The sequence below is a fragment of the Prosopis cineraria genome, unplaced genomic scaffold, assembly GCF_029017545.1.
Source record: "Prosopis cineraria cultivar Desert tree isolate PC_DT_omini unplaced genomic scaffold, ASM2901754v1 PC1, whole genome shotgun sequence".
Lineage (NCBI taxonomy): Eukaryota > Viridiplantae > Streptophyta > Magnoliopsida > Fabales > Fabaceae > Prosopis > Prosopis cineraria.
Window position 1 is genome coordinate 59,274,426 of NW_026555332.1, and position 14,270 is coordinate 59,288,695.

The 14,270-nt window shown below is 38.2% G+C and overlaps 3 protein-coding genes across 3 annotated transcripts; 2 read left to right on the top strand and 1 right to left on the bottom strand.

The window, feature by feature from the left end:
- Nucleotides 1–1,961: 1,961 nt before the first annotated feature.
- LOC129317961 (uncharacterized) lies at nt 1,962–5,091 on the top strand. Its single transcript, XM_054962419.1, has 6 exons — nt 1,962–2,213; nt 2,314–2,388; nt 3,284–3,372; nt 4,258–4,342; nt 4,443–4,524; nt 4,787–5,091. Exons 1-6 carry the CDS (start codon nt 2,046–2,048, stop codon nt 4,876–4,878), a joined length of 591 nt encoding a protein of 196 aa, XP_054818394.1. The 5' UTR covers nt 1,962–2,045; the 3' UTR covers nt 4,879–5,091.
- Nucleotides 4,926–8,342, top strand: LOC129317954 (uncharacterized). Its single transcript, XM_054962410.1, has 10 exons — nt 4,926–5,064; nt 5,601–5,940; nt 6,063–6,122; nt 6,209–6,256; nt 6,691–6,823; nt 6,940–7,016; nt 7,466–7,564; nt 7,671–7,741; nt 7,855–7,945; nt 8,039–8,342. The coding sequence occupies exons 2-10, from the start codon at nt 5,716–5,718 to the stop codon at nt 8,147–8,149; spliced, it is 915 nt and encodes a 304-aa protein (XP_054818385.1). The 5' UTR covers nt 4,926–5,064; nt 5,601–5,715; the 3' UTR covers nt 8,150–8,342.
- A 1,380-nt stretch (nt 8,343–9,722) lies between these two features.
- Nucleotides 9,723–12,230, bottom strand: LOC129307843 (uncharacterized). The gene is made up of 7 exons (XM_054948770.1): nt 11,714–12,230; nt 11,552–11,638; nt 11,164–11,433; nt 10,802–10,972; nt 10,660–10,713; nt 10,416–10,562; nt 9,723–10,294 (listed from the first exon to the last, which is right to left on the bottom strand). Exons 1-7 carry the CDS (start codon nt 11,906–11,908, stop codon nt 9,917–9,919), a joined length of 1,302 nt encoding a protein of 433 aa, XP_054804745.1. The 5' UTR covers nt 11,909–12,230; the 3' UTR covers nt 9,723–9,916.
- Nucleotides 12,231–14,270: the final 2,040 nt, after the last annotated feature.

Sequence of the window (14,270 nt, forward strand, 5' to 3'; positions counted from 1 at the left end):
GGATGAAGGCACAGTGAAGGCAAATCTGAACCCATGTGAGAACCTTCTTAGACTTGAACTCACCACAAACCAAACCCCCATCGTCTCGAACCATTTTTTGATGATCTACTCAAGCCACCTGTCACCGTAACAAGATAGCAAAGGGAAGCCAAGAATAGATCCGCAATCGCGAAGGGAGAGAGAGCGCCTCCGTCCATCGCCATAGCAAGATCGTGGTCGGGTACAAGTTGCTTTACCAGCAACAATGGAGCTATGACGGCAATGGAGGTACTGGTGACAAAAGAGATTGGCGGTGTCAATTGGGAGATGAAGAGGTTAAGGACGAGGAGGAGTCGGGTGGCGAGGGTCGACAGAGAAGGTTGGACGGCAGTGGGGAAGAAGGTAAGCAACAATTCATGGAAGAAGAACGCCGTTGAAGGAGGACGACGGAGAGACTGGAAGAAGAGCGGAGGAAGGGGGAAGAGCAAAATAAAATTGAAGGGTAATTTTATCTGAAAAAATTAGTAAACAATGATAGTTTAGTTTAGTGTTTTTTTTTTTTTTTTTAAGTTCATTCTCAAGGAATGAGAAGCTGGGAGCCATTCCTCTGCTCCGGTGATGGAATGGCCATTACCTTAAATGAGATAATGGACTATTTCATCGAAATAAACTCTCCTGTAACCTAAACATTTAAAATAATCATTTATATCAAACCAGGCCTTATTGTATCGAAAAATTTGGAATCTCAACAAAAATTATTTTAAAAAAAATATGATTTAACAACTATAGAAATAATTTAATATCAAATAATGATAAAAAATTTTAAAATATCATTGCAAGTTTAAATGAATGATTTAAAAATAACTTTGAATATAAAGAAAACTATAACTCTTTCTTTTTAAAAATTTGTTAACTAGTAAATTGCTTATTGTTAAATGCAAATGAATATTTATTAATTAATGAACGGTTACTTATTGAAATATGATTTATATTTTTTTCTTTCTACAATTAAGTTCTTTTAAATTTTTAAACTTATCAATTAACGAATGCTTCTTATCAAATGCAGATAAATGCTTGTAATTGATAAATGATTATTTATTGTGATATATATTTGTCTTTTCTCACAATTAAATTTTTTCATATTATTAAATTTATTAATTAAGGAATGATTTGTTATTAAATATGAATATATACTTGTTAATTTATAAATTATTACTTGTTAAGTAAAAGAAGTAACGGTATTATAATTTTTTTCATATAAAATTATTTTAAAATCAGTATCCAAGTCTTAATGTTTTTGAATGACATTTTTCTAATTATTTTTTTTTTCCAATCAACTCAACCAAAATTGTTGGAGAGCCCAATATGCTATAACTTATAACCCAATTCCTCAAACACCATCCTACTGCTTTTTAATAGTTGCAAAGTTTTTGCTCCAAAAAACAAAAAAACGTTGCAAAGGTTTTTTTCTTTTTTTTTTTTCCCCACAAAAGTTGCCGAGTTTGTTATCAAGTCTAAAAATAAAGTAATCCTAATTTTGTTATCCATAATCTATCAGGTGGCATATTTATTTTAAATATATTTAAATGGTCTTGATTTTGGATTTTTTAGAAGACGGGAATCAAGAAACGAGAGACAAGTCAGGAAAATAAATAAAAAATAAATTTTGGAAACCATTTCCAACAATAATAATTATTATGAACATTGTTAATAATATTTTACAAGTATAACATGTATGTAGAAAAAGGAACTTGATTTTTTTTGAAAAATTCTCCATGCTCATATTCCTCTCTAACATTTCAAATTTCTGAAATTCAAATAAAAATCTTATATTCTAGAAAATTAAGTAGATACATAAATTATATTAATATCTCTGCTAAAAGCAAAAAAATAATTTGAGACTCCGCAAATACTAATGGTATTAAAAAAAAGAAAAAATACTCGTATGAGTCCGTGATATCACACGGCCAGGGGAATTGCCCCCGCGCTCACGCTGGCACGGCCTTGCTAAAAGATTCGGTCCAAAAGTAGAAAAACAATTGGAAGGGAGGGGCTAGGGATTCGGAATGGAAGAAGAGAAACAAGAGATGGTGACGCCGGGGGAAGTGCTGGGTATTGCCTCCGAAGTGAAACCCGGTCAAGGTTCATATCTCGCTCCTCACAACAACACCGTCTATGCTTCTCTAACTGGTTTCCGCCGCATCTTGTCCCCTCCTCCTGCTTCTACTGACCAGGTTTTGTATTCTCCCTGGGGTTTCTCTCTCCATTAATCCCTTCTTTGCTCATCTCTATCTCCATTTGTCCATTCACCTTTCTGCTCTTGTTGCCATGCAGATACCTACTGTTGAAGTAACTGGTCACAAAGCCCACGGACCTGTGCCACAGCCTGGTTCTGTTGTCATCGCACGAGTACTTTCTCACTCATCCCATTCACGATACTTTCACTTACAACATACCCGTTCTTCTTTCTTAAAGTCCTTGTCTGAATTTCCATTCCTCATCTCTATATGAAAAAAATTATTTCTCTCAACCCTTATCCTTTTTTATTAGCTTGTCTACTTCTTGTTCTCTCTTAACCACCATGAGGAATGAGAAAATTTAAGGCAGTTAAACTTACATATTATCGCAATCAAGTTGGTAAAAGTGGATTTTGAATTTAAAAATAAATTAGAGTTAGTAAGAGTTAGGGCCAACGAAAGTGTTTTGCGAACAAAATACACGTCCCAATTTGATTAGAAAAATAAAAAAAGTACATCACAACAAGAAGCCTTACTTATCCCACTCGGCGGGTACCCTATATGAATCACACAACTTACTGTCAATAATCAAGCCTTTGATATGTTGTTAACCAGAGGCCTTGTGCAACAATTTCGTTGTTTTTAGTTTTCTTTTACTCCTCTTCATAGTACTAAAGAGTACATCCAGTATATAAAATTAAATACCAAGTTTTTACCGATCTAGGAACTCTACATAGATTTGTATCACTCGCGATAAACTACAGATACAGCTTCTTTTTATTACATTAGAGGGGTTGGAATTTTTATTTTGTTATATATTTCTAGTTAGTTGATTTTGCCTGGAAGAATACATGTTTTAGTTCTGAAAGCTTTGTTCTTGACGTTTCTAGTATTTTTGAGCTAGATCATCTGAAAATATCATGCACCATATTAATTTTTTTAACCTTTGATGGGGGGTCACTTTCTACCATTCTGCTTGGAAAATGAGCATCTCCCTCCCTCGTTCTCTAGTATATGATTTTTTTTTTTTTGGTTTAAACAATCACACATTTATTGGATCATGATAGGTCACCAAGGTGATGTCTAGGTCAGCTTCTGCTGATATTATGTGTGTTGGCCATAAGTCAGTTCGAGAAAAATTTACTGGGATAATTAGGTATGTCTATGCTATACTTTTACTCAAGTGAATTTACTGGCATAATTATATACGCTGGATGGTATAAAGTATATATTTACAGAAGTGTACTTGCTCGAGCCGTAGATGCCCTAACATTTCAGACATCAATATTTACAGCATATGCTGGTGAATCTGGCAAAAAATACAGAAAAATTCTGAAATGTTTGTCAGATTACTAATGTGTTCCAGCAATGAAACTAGCCTAATTGGAACTCTAAAATATATTGCTTGGAAAAAACAGCACGTGGCTGTTGTTATGCAGTTATATTTTTCAACCTTATTTTTAAGTATATCTTATACAAGCTTGCATACACAAGATATATCCCATTATGTTCAGAAACTTTCCTGTGAAAAAATTATTTTTATAATTTTACACTTGCTGCTTGCACACATCTTTGTTGTTATAGAATCCTGAAGGGCTGCCTCCCCCCTGTAAACCCCAGTTGTATATCTGTTGTCTTACTGGCATTGGTTGGCTAAAGAAATTGGTGGACCTTGTTTTTATGTGGCTAAATCACGTGTCAGTCGATATCGTATGCATCTTTTATGAACTTGGCAAAGCTGTCATTTTAAACTGTTTCACTGCTTTGTTGCTGGAAATATGCTTGGTATTCAACCAAAATCATCCGACCTTGTAGTTATAGAATTTTTGAGAAATCCAAGCAATTAATGGGCAAAATAGGAGAAATTTGAATAATTTCTGTTTTTATTATTAAATTTACTTCATTTGTGGTTGGTTGGTTATCTTGATCGCACTTCCTATGTTGGCTGGTCTGGGGAAACTCTGATGTTTTACTTATATGGTTAGATAAAGTATGTTCATTTTTGACAATGTGCCTGTGTATATGTTTCTTATTTTGATAGGCAGCAAGATGTAAGAGCAACTGAGATTGATAAAGTTGATATGCACCTATCTTTCCATCCTGGCGACATTGTTAGAGCTCTTGTGGTATTAGTTCTTCACGACAAAAAAATCAACTTTACATGTAATTTTTAAATTAACCAGCTGCTATTTGGATGCTTCTCTCATCACATATATTGTTTACTAGCTTTCTCTTGGAGATGCACGAGCCTACTATCTGTCAACGGCAAAGAATGAACTTGGTGTTATCTCTGCAGAAAGCACTGCTGGTGAGGTTTTACTCGGGATTTTGAGAGTTACACCTGCAGAACTTGTTTTACTTGTTGCTAATATACTGTCGCTAACCTATAGTTAGTGGACTGGGTGAATGCTTGTTTATTACGCGGTGCAATATTTCTGGTATTATTGTAATGGCGCGTTTAATCAAATTTATATGGGGTGGCATACGGACTGATAATTTTTTTCCTAGTTCAGAAATTATTTCATGCGTCATGTACCCACAGGCTTCAACTCATGTAATTTGTGGTTTAGGTGCGACCATGGTGCCAATAAGTTGGACAGAGATGCAGTGCCCACTAACCGGTCAAATCGAGCGAAGAAAAGTTGCGAAGGGCAAAAGCTGAGAAGAATGCCAAACATCAAGCTTCTATATGTTGATTGAGCCCCCCATTAATTGGACAATATCGTGTAGAATCCTACTAACAAGCTTTGTCAATTGTCATCACTGTCAAAAACTATAGCTAAAGCAGTTTTCCTGAGCCAAGGTCAGGGATGCGATCACGATATCACCGTTGAGACATGTCTGATAAGTAATGCACTCATTCAACTTTCAGTTACATCTGATGGCGCTGTCTTTGGTTCTCAATTCTCATTCTAAGGCAGTTTGAACAGTCACACAGCTCACGCAGTAGAAATGGAATATATTTGAGGGAGATTTTTAGTGCTGTGGGCTGTGTGGCCCTTCTGAGGCTGGGCAGTTTGAACACTCACCACAGCTCACGCAGTTGATGCTTTGTTTTATTTTTGACCGGGAAAAGGGGAAAACAGGCGTTAAGTATTCTTCAAAAAACATTAAAAAAGAAATTGCAAATCTTTAAATTATTTTAACTTACTATTTACTTGATATCAATGCATCGTGCGAGGAGTTATTTTTTATCGCAGTCTATATAACATGTAAAAATGTTGTGGCATTTTAAGTTTGTAAAATAAATTTAATGGCATTTTGGGGTTATAAGAACTAAATTGGAACAATTACATATTGGTTTAAGGTTTCTTAATCTAGATTTTCAGAATTGCTTTATTTAATAAATTAAGACTAATAACATGCCATAAAATTTATATGAAGTATGCCGTCGGCTCATTGGTTCGTTATTATTTAAAGCCCAATATCTATGATCGGCGGAATTTCAGTGGCCGTCACTCATCTGAACTGGCTTCCTTGGTGACACGACAAGGATATAATGGCTTCGCTTCCTTTCCTTCCGCCCCTATCCAAATTGTGCTCCCCTCTTGCCCCCCTTCCTCGCCGCCTTTCTCGACGTATCTCTTCCTTTCCCTCGCCTACTTTCACACCCGGCATCAGCCCCTTCCTCTCCAAATCCTTCGTCATCCGTTTTGCTCTATCTGAGTCCGATACTCCCAAATCCTTAGGACCTGACCCTCAATCTCTCCTCCAAGAAATCGCTGTAAGCTTTTATCTCTTCCAAACTTGCCATCCCAATTTATGGTTTTATTTTATGTCGGGTTTTCTACTTCAATTGTTGATCTCGTGCTCTACTTTTGCCATTCTTACGTGTTTCCGCTGCAGGACAGTTTCGATCTTTCTTCGGATTATTTTGCTCAGCTTCCACGCGATCTTCGATTAGATGTAAAGAGCTTATGTATTTTTATCTCTTTAACTTCATACCTTTTCGATTATGTATAACAGAAGTGTCCATGTTGTGATTTGTGAAGCTCAACGATGCCGCTTTTGACCTTTCGAACGGACCTATCATGGATGAGGTTAGTAATAATTGTAATTGCCATAATTACCAGCTTTTCCCCAGTTGGAAAGCCTTTCTTTGTCCACTTTCTGATTGTTTTCTGTATGAATGAAACTGGTTTACTTTGAATTATCATTTATCTCTTTCTGGTGGGTGTAATAAAAAATGTCTCTTCAACGGAATATAGTAGCTCACGAACGCAGTGGCTCATCTTTCTTACATTCATAGCCGTAAATACACACATGGTGATGCTGATGTGAGACATCCCTGAATGAATTGGCGCTTTCAAGCGATAAAGTGATTCCTTCTGTCCTTAATGCATTTTTCATTTCCGAATTACATTTTAGACATTGCTATCTTGTATGTGTTCCAGTGCCTTTTCTGTTTTTGGTAACTGGGAATTTCTTTGAGCTATTTGGAAACAATTTGTTTTATGGGAACATAATTTCACAGTGTGGCCAAGAGCTTGGAGAGATATTACTTAACCTTTCTCGGGCATGGGAACTTGCTGACACATCAAATTCCCACTCCTTGGTTAGCAAGCTACCTTTGTTGGCGGACACTTTGACAGGCAAGACCAGATCAGGTAAGCCACTGAACCATGCAGTCCATGTTCATACATCCATCGAGGCTTGTCCTACCAGCCCCCTCCCCCCAAAATAAATGAATTTGATTTGAATATCTTATTGGTTTGCTGCTCAGCACTTGGCAAGCGATTGTTGTCTGCTGGAAGAAGGTTTCAGTCTATGGGAAAATATGGCCAAGGTGAGCCAGAAAAGGTATTTACACATTACACCGCCTAATGTGGATTGCTGTCTTTTTTTTTTTTTATTTATTTATTTATGTTATCTGGTTCATGGAGGCAATTATAATTGATTCCTTTCACAGTAATAACTATGACTCGTCATCTGATAACTCTCTAAGTGTGTCCAGTGACTAAATGAAGTGTGTGCTGTGCGTTATTTATTGCATGCGGCAGGCTCGTTAAAATTTTGGCTACAAATAATGTGTAGAAAAAATATTGATTTCATAATCGATCAATTGCTTGTCTTACACAAGTCAATCTTCTCTCAGTATTCATCAGCATGATCAAATGAGATGACGTATTTAAATCTGTGGTCTTCCTTCCCCGCTTATTGGATTAATACACATAAGGCATGTTTCAATACTTGAAGTAGTAATCTGCTTCTAAGTGACAGTTATATCATGCAATGTCTGACCATAATAGATTGCAAGAGCGATGATTACAGCTGGGAGGAATCTATGTGACACTTCCACATCTGCAATAACAGGTGAACCACCGAAGGAGCAAGCTAGAATGCTGAAGGTTAGTGATTAGTGTTTGTCTCTGCTTATGGAAAGTTGCCTGTAATTTATGAGGAATCTTCACCATAAAGCTGCAAATAAATTAGTAATGCTGCTGCGAACTGCAGTTTGGAGAATTGCAGGTTGAATTAACACCAAATAAAGCCAATATTGGAGCGGCAATTGGTTTTGTTTTTGGGTAAGTTTCCCATGCGCTTTCTTTTCATTTTGATTCATATGACAGTCCAAGAACGGGAAAGTTAATTTCCCCACCCCCCTAATTATTATATTACTGACAAAATTTAAATGAAGGGTTCTTTCATGGGAAATAGCCCAGGGAATTCAAAGCATTCCTGAGAGTTCTTTGCAGTATGCAAATGAGAATGCTTTGCTGCTAGCTAAGGTGCTTTAAAAGAACATCCGATTGAAATTTCTCTTATTTACTACTTAAAAGTTAAACCTTCTGACTCCAAAGTATCGTCATCTTCGGTTGCAGTCTTTGAGGGGGGCAGTGCTTGCTCTTTTCTACTCGTCAACGTTCTTGTCTGCATTTACTTCAGTGGGACTTGTCCTCCTCGGGATCCAGATCAAATCCAAGAAAGATTGAGTTTATTGGGGAGTCCTTCCCAGTTTTGCTTGTGAATGATGTTGTATGTGCATAGCTTATCGTGAGAAGTACATGCCATCATAGTGAAGGACCAGACTTCGTCTCATGGTCCCAGTATGTTGTCCACCCAGTCACAGTATATAATAATTGTGGGACATACATATTATATATGGCACGTGACCAGTTTGGCGCTTGCTTGACAGTCCAAAAATGATTCGTTTTATGGGCATTCGGCAGGGTACGCTTGAACTAGGTAGGGTATTGTTTTACTTGCCGCATGGTCTTTCCAACCCAGATGCTAAATACTATAGGAACAAAAACAAACTACGTACATGGGATATATTGATGATGTCAGGAATCAATACTGATGAGGTGGCGATGAACGGGGTTGGGATTTTCATACGTTCTTAGCAGTAATAGCACCAGCATGTGAAAAAGAATTTGCCTCCTCCGCCAGGAAAATTCTGGTATTGTAGGACTGGGTTTCATTCTCGATGCCTTCCTCCTGCACTCGCATGGGCAGTTGAGTTTGAAAATAATAACACAGAAACAAAAGAAGTTAAAAAAAAAATTAACAACCAAAAATCTGTTAAATGAGAGTGCAATGGGGAGGTACTCGGAGACAAAACCTAGTCGTATTTTACGCATGCCTCGTATTTTCCCTTTGCTATGTTCCTGATGCGTCAGCACAAAGCATGGAGCCACCTTATCCTAGTGCATTTCTACCGGTAATCAAAGGGACCATCGAAGGTTCTTTTTTAGCAAACGTTAGTGGCGTACAGGGATGGCAAGTGAGCAAGGAGCCCACTGGGAGGGTAGTGATCTCATCTCCCACGCGCGCCCTAAATGGATGGCCGCCTTTGAATTGTTAAGGCTGGAAAGAATATAAATATATCAAAACTTCTAAAGCTTTTTTTTTTTTATAAAAAAAAATCCCTACCTCTATTTTAAATTATAAAATATTTTTAAATAAAATTTTATATATTAATAAAATTTATTAAATATATTTTACAATCTTATTTTTTAAGATAGAATATAAATTTTTAAAAATTTCCTTCATTTAATACTTCATTAATAAAATAATATTAAAAAGAAAAAAATATGAGGAGGATAACATTGAAAAAGTATCATTAATAAAATTTTATTTTTATTAAAATATTTTATATTTTGAAATACTGAATTTTTTTTAAAAATATTTTATAATTTAAGATAAAAGAATCACTATATTATAATTTAAAAAGAAAGGAGTACTGCAAGAAACCAATCTACGTCTGTAACATCCTGCGTCTTTCAACGAGAAGACAAAACTGTTTTTATTGTTGCGCAGACGTTCTATTTTAGAAGAAAACGATAATAGAATTAACCGACGCACATGGATCATTCACAGAAGTACAAAGTTGGCTAAATGCCACGTTCATGAGGATGTGGATGACGAAGATGTTTAAGATGCATAATGGAAAAATTTAATTATGCTTGTGCTGCATTTGGATTCAGCCATATGGTATCACCAAACCTCACCTCACCTTGATTGATTTGCTTTTAAACAAGGTAATGCTTCACAGGAGTCTGAGTGTACAATATAATGCAATGTTTTTGTTATTGACTAGGTTAAAAATTGCAGTTTTCCAATCCCTTCCATCGAGAACAAATTGCCAAGAAAAGACGTGGCGGAAGTGGCAGGAACGAACAAGAATGAGAAATGTATGATGAAATAATACGTACAATTGATGAAGAGAGTTGAGGGGAGAGGGAGATACATGTGGAGGATCAAGGGCAAAGGGGATTGCGGCCGGGGCCGCCGTAGTAGAAGTAAGTACCCCAGTCGGTGCTGTACGAGCTCTTGATATCGTAGCAGTTAGTGTTCTCGGCTAAAGTTTGGATGTTTTGGACGCCGCTGAGACTGTTATCGGTGTCCACTATCTCAAGGTTCCGAAAGTAGCTGGCCTTTCCGAAGCCGTCGTCGGGAAAGTGGCCGGACCCCATCTGCGTGGACGTGTGCTGCCCGTTGGCTCGTGTGTTCACCACCTCCCCGCCCCATTCCACCATCGTGGCGTGGTCTGCTAGGTGTGTGAATAGCTCTGCCGGCCAATACCCTACCAACGTGTTGTCCCCGAAACTCATCCACCAATTCCCCACTTTCGGGTCCTATATCACAACAATCTCTCATGTCATGTATCAAGGTTTCTGGGTTTGTACAACCAATAACAATCAATATAAAGTTATCAACTGATGGTGATGATGATGATGATATAGCTAGTAATGAGACCTTCCAAATGAGGATTGTAATGTCGTACTGGTTGGAAGCGTAGGAAGACACGGGAGAAATGGCAGCTCCGATGGCTACCCTGCTATTGGTCTGGACAAAACCGGCACACAAGAGGTTATAGCATCCGGTTGCTTGATATGAGTCACTCTGCAATATAACCAGATATTTAGGCAGCCGCGTTTGAATTCTGATTACTATATAGTAATGTATAGGGAAACATGAGAGCTAGCGAGAGAGGTCTGACCGTCCAATAAGTGAATAATCGGGGTCTGCTGTCACCATAAAGCTCCGGACTGACCTGTCTAGTGCAATAATCAAAGCGTCATAATAGAAAATGAAGCCGAAGGATCTCAGGAAGCTAAAAAGGAGGAAGGAAGAGTAAAAACCTGCCATCCAGCTTCGATGCTGTTGAGGTCGGTGCCGTCGAAGGATCCGGAGAGGATCCAGATCTGGGAGAGGCTGAACTCGTTCACCACCTGGATCGATGGGTCCCACACGTTTATTGTCGCCCTCGCCCCGTACACCTCCTCCGTTGTTCCCGTGTACGCTATCGCGTGCTGCACCCAAAAACCCATCTTCATTTCCTTAATCCCACTCCATCTTGTATTTTCACCTAGACCTAGGTGCATTGTAGCTAATGCTAATAGTATCCTCATTACTTATTGTTAACTTCTCGTTGCCTAAAAACGATGTTATGATATGTAATTAATGAGGTTGAAATTAAGGAAAGAGAAGCAAGCAAAAGGACCTCGTGGCCGTTGCCGGAGACGACATCGGGAGCGTCGGTGCGGCGGGAGAGAGGATTGGGAAAGCGGCGGGGATGTTTCTTGCCAAAATGGAACAAGGACTTAGCTCTCAACACGTCCTGCACCGTGCTCCTCCTTATGGGAATCGTCCCCTTGGGGCACCGCGTCCCATTCCGATGCCACATTTGCGTTATCATCTCTTCTGCTCCTTCTGATCTTTCTCCCTCCGCCTCCTCTTTCTTCTTTCCCCTCGGCATCCCTGTCGGCGCCCTCTGTTACACTCCATACAATGCATCTCTATTCACTTATTATTCTTTTCTGTTATACTTCTCTTCTAATTGTCCAACGGCATCAGAGAGTAAAATGGAGAAGAATGATAAATAGTTGCACCTGGATCTTGTGGTCCTTCAGGAGCGGATGATCTAGAGCTGGTTGTTCTATCTTGTGAACGCAGTCGATGACATCCCCGTCTGGGCTCTGGAATTATCAACCTCGTTCATAAGATCAAAGGAAGAAATGAAAGCGGTAGGAAAAAAAAAAAAAGGTTATTACCTCTATGGTCAGGACAGGAGGCTTGTTAATGGTGCGCAAGTGCCTTTGAATCCTCTCCAGCCTGAGGCTGCTGACAGGCCTGTACCTGGTGTAGTTTAGGGTGGCGGAAGCGCTGCGTAGAAGAACCGCGAAAAACAAAGCCACGACAAGAAGACGACGATCGGAACATCTGATCCTCCTCCCAGGAGTACCCATATCTCTTTCAGTGCCGAGAAAGAAGCCGGGTATTGTCTTTAAAACAAGTCAAAACCCGGAAACCATTAGTGGCTAGGCAAAGAGCAGAGTAAATCTGACTGTGGTAGGCATTAGACGAACAAGAAAGAGAAAGTCAGAAATGGAGTCGGGGCTCTGGTGAAATATTAAATGGAGAGGAAGGGGAGGTGGGTGAGGCTAATTAAGCATGGGCTCAGAGGCGCCATCCAGATCATGATTGCCAGCATTTGATTCATGTATTTGAGGGCGATGTATATTATTAATTCAAACATTTGTGTGTCGGAGTGACGCAAGTTGGATGAAATGAAAATAAGGAATCGTGGAAGAGGGTGGATTTTATCCTGGCTTCAAAGCATTGCAAAGACGGAGACCCACCTAACTGAAACACCCACCTTTTATTGCACTCCTTCAATGTGCATCTGCCACCATGCCCTTTGCCATTAATAATTTTTTCTTCTCTCCTAACAACCTCCCCCATCTTCTCTCTTCTTCTTTAATTTTAATTTGCTTAACACTTGACACTCTCTCGCCCTATTGCCACGTGGCGCTGCATTCTTAGCTGCTACAAAATCAAGTTCACTCTCGGACAAGCCAAATCTTAATTAGGTTTCAATAACACACAGTATGACTATCTATTGCCTGTGAGTTTGAAGGGGGAGCATATAATTTAAGTTACACGTGCCGGATGTGCGTACGGAGATGCATCCTCAGAATTTTCTTGCTGGCTACGGACCTACACTGGACGATAGCCTGCTATCAGTAGCTGGCTAGCTCTTGATTATGAAGGAGTAACTAACAGATACTGGATTGATTCATCTCTCTAATTAGTGTAATTAATTACAAATATAAAATTAGACGAAATCCAAGGGAATCTACTGGAGGGTTTAGACGTAATTGGAGAGAAGGAAGATGCAAGGTCAACGTATTGAGAGTTGAGAGCTGCCAACTTGAAGCTCTGTGCTGTCCCCCGTGCATGTGCCGCGTGCAATTCAAAATCCATTTCATAAAATACGACTACTGGTGCTCTTAACATGACGATGCTCTTGCAAAATGAGGAGGAGGTGGTAATTGGTAATTACTGCTATTCGTTTACGTCCCCTTCTCGAATCTGGGGTGTTGAATACAAAATTTTAGCTGCCAGAGTTAGACGGCGGCGAAGACTATAATAGTGGGGCGCCTGAAAATTAATGCCCTTCACGGCTGAAGCTTTAATTCCACCCCTCCACACAACTCATTTCATTATTATTATTAATTCTTGTTTAATAGTGGGACTGTATTCTCTGATCTACATCCCTCGGGTTACAGCATGCGCCTTCAGTTATTTGGAATTCGTTCATTGAATTATCTCGTTCTTTAAATCTTTTTATCCCTCCCTTGTAAATATGATCAGAGGGAATAATTTTAATTCATACAAAACAAGGACGTAATTAATGAGGTCACGTTCTTTCAAATATCTCGTTTAAATTAACTTGATTTTAATTAATTCTTCCTCTCATCCACTCTCTCCAGTTTCCACTACAATCAATCGACAATATCCGTATATACAAAAGATACCACGGGGAGAAAATAAAAACATTACTTTCCTCCGTTTATAATCACAAGGCATAATTTTAGTGTGTTGTGTTTCAGGTAAAATGTTAATTAAGAGTAATTAATACGTTGATCCCGAAAAATGCCGTTGACAAAGGAGTACTCAATTATCTGACTTTATTCATTTGATTCATTTCCCCTTAAAAAGTTTTCTTATAATTATTTTGCAATTTATCAATTATTACAAAAAGAATTAAAATGTTGTACTTTTTGTTTTTTTATAAACAAAATCACGTATTACATATTTTAATACAGTTATTCTAAAGTACTCCTCATAAAGTCCATCATTTTCATTCATGAGATAAATAACGAATGCATTCTTATTTTGATTAACAAGGTTAGTATGTTAGTACAGTTTTTTTTTTTTTAAATTTTCAAACACAATTATTACAGTTAATCAAAATTTTAAAATTGTGCGACATAATTATTTCATCTTATATATAAAAACAAAGCGATCATATATCTGTTGGAATATAATCAGGCTTAGAGCTAGATTGTGGCAAACTCTTTGGGTGTTTTGCATTAGTACTCCGTAAAGTTAGAAGGCAAAAAGCACGGACAGATGTTCATGTTGATGGTACAATGTTTACCCGAATTGATTAACCGGGCAAAGTGTGTGAATGTACGGAGGAGCTCCTTGAAATGGAGTTCCTGAGAGTTTGAGGAAAGCAACATAAATCCTTTTAAATTATCCAATTCGGAGATTCGAGAATGCACTGTGTAGCTTGGGAATTTCAGGGAGTTATTCACCATT

Excerpts from the sequence above, each read along its gene's own strand:
- LOC129317961 (XM_054962419.1), top strand. The coding sequence starts at position 2,046 with ATGGAAGAAGAGAAACAAGAGATGGTGACGCCGGGGGAAGTGCTGGGT. Across the intron at positions 2,214-2,313 it reads CTCCTGCTTCTACTGACCAG|ATACCTACTGTTGAAGTAAC; the intron begins GTTTTGTATTCT and ends GTTGCCATGCAG. Across the intron at positions 4,525-4,786 it reads CTCTGCAGAAAGCACTGCTG|GTGCGACCATGGTGCCAATA; the intron begins GTGAGGTTTTAC and ends TTTGTGGTTTAG.
- LOC129317954 (XM_054962410.1), top strand. The coding sequence starts at position 5,716 with ATGGCTTCGCTTCCTTTCCTTCCGCCCCTATCCAAATTGTGCTCCCCT. Across the intron at positions 6,123-6,208 it reads CACGCGATCTTCGATTAGAT|CTCAACGATGCCGCTTTTGA; the intron begins GTAAAGAGCTTA and ends TGATTTGTGAAG. Across the intron at positions 7,017-7,465 it reads GCCAAGGTGAGCCAGAAAAG|ATTGCAAGAGCGATGATTAC; the intron begins GTATTTACACAT and ends TGACCATAATAG.
- LOC129307843 (XM_054948770.1), bottom strand. The coding sequence starts at position 11,908 with ATGGGTACTCCTGGGAGGAGGATCAGATGTTCCGATCGTCGTCTTCTT. Across the intron at positions 11,639-11,713 it reads CTCCTGTCCTGACCATAGAG|AGCCCAGACGGGGATGTCAT; the intron begins GTAATAACCTTT and ends TGATAATTCCAG. Across the intron at positions 10,973-11,163 it reads TCTCCGGCAACGGCCACGAG|CACGCGATAGCGTACACGGG; the intron begins GTCCTTTTGCTT and ends TTTTGGGTGCAG.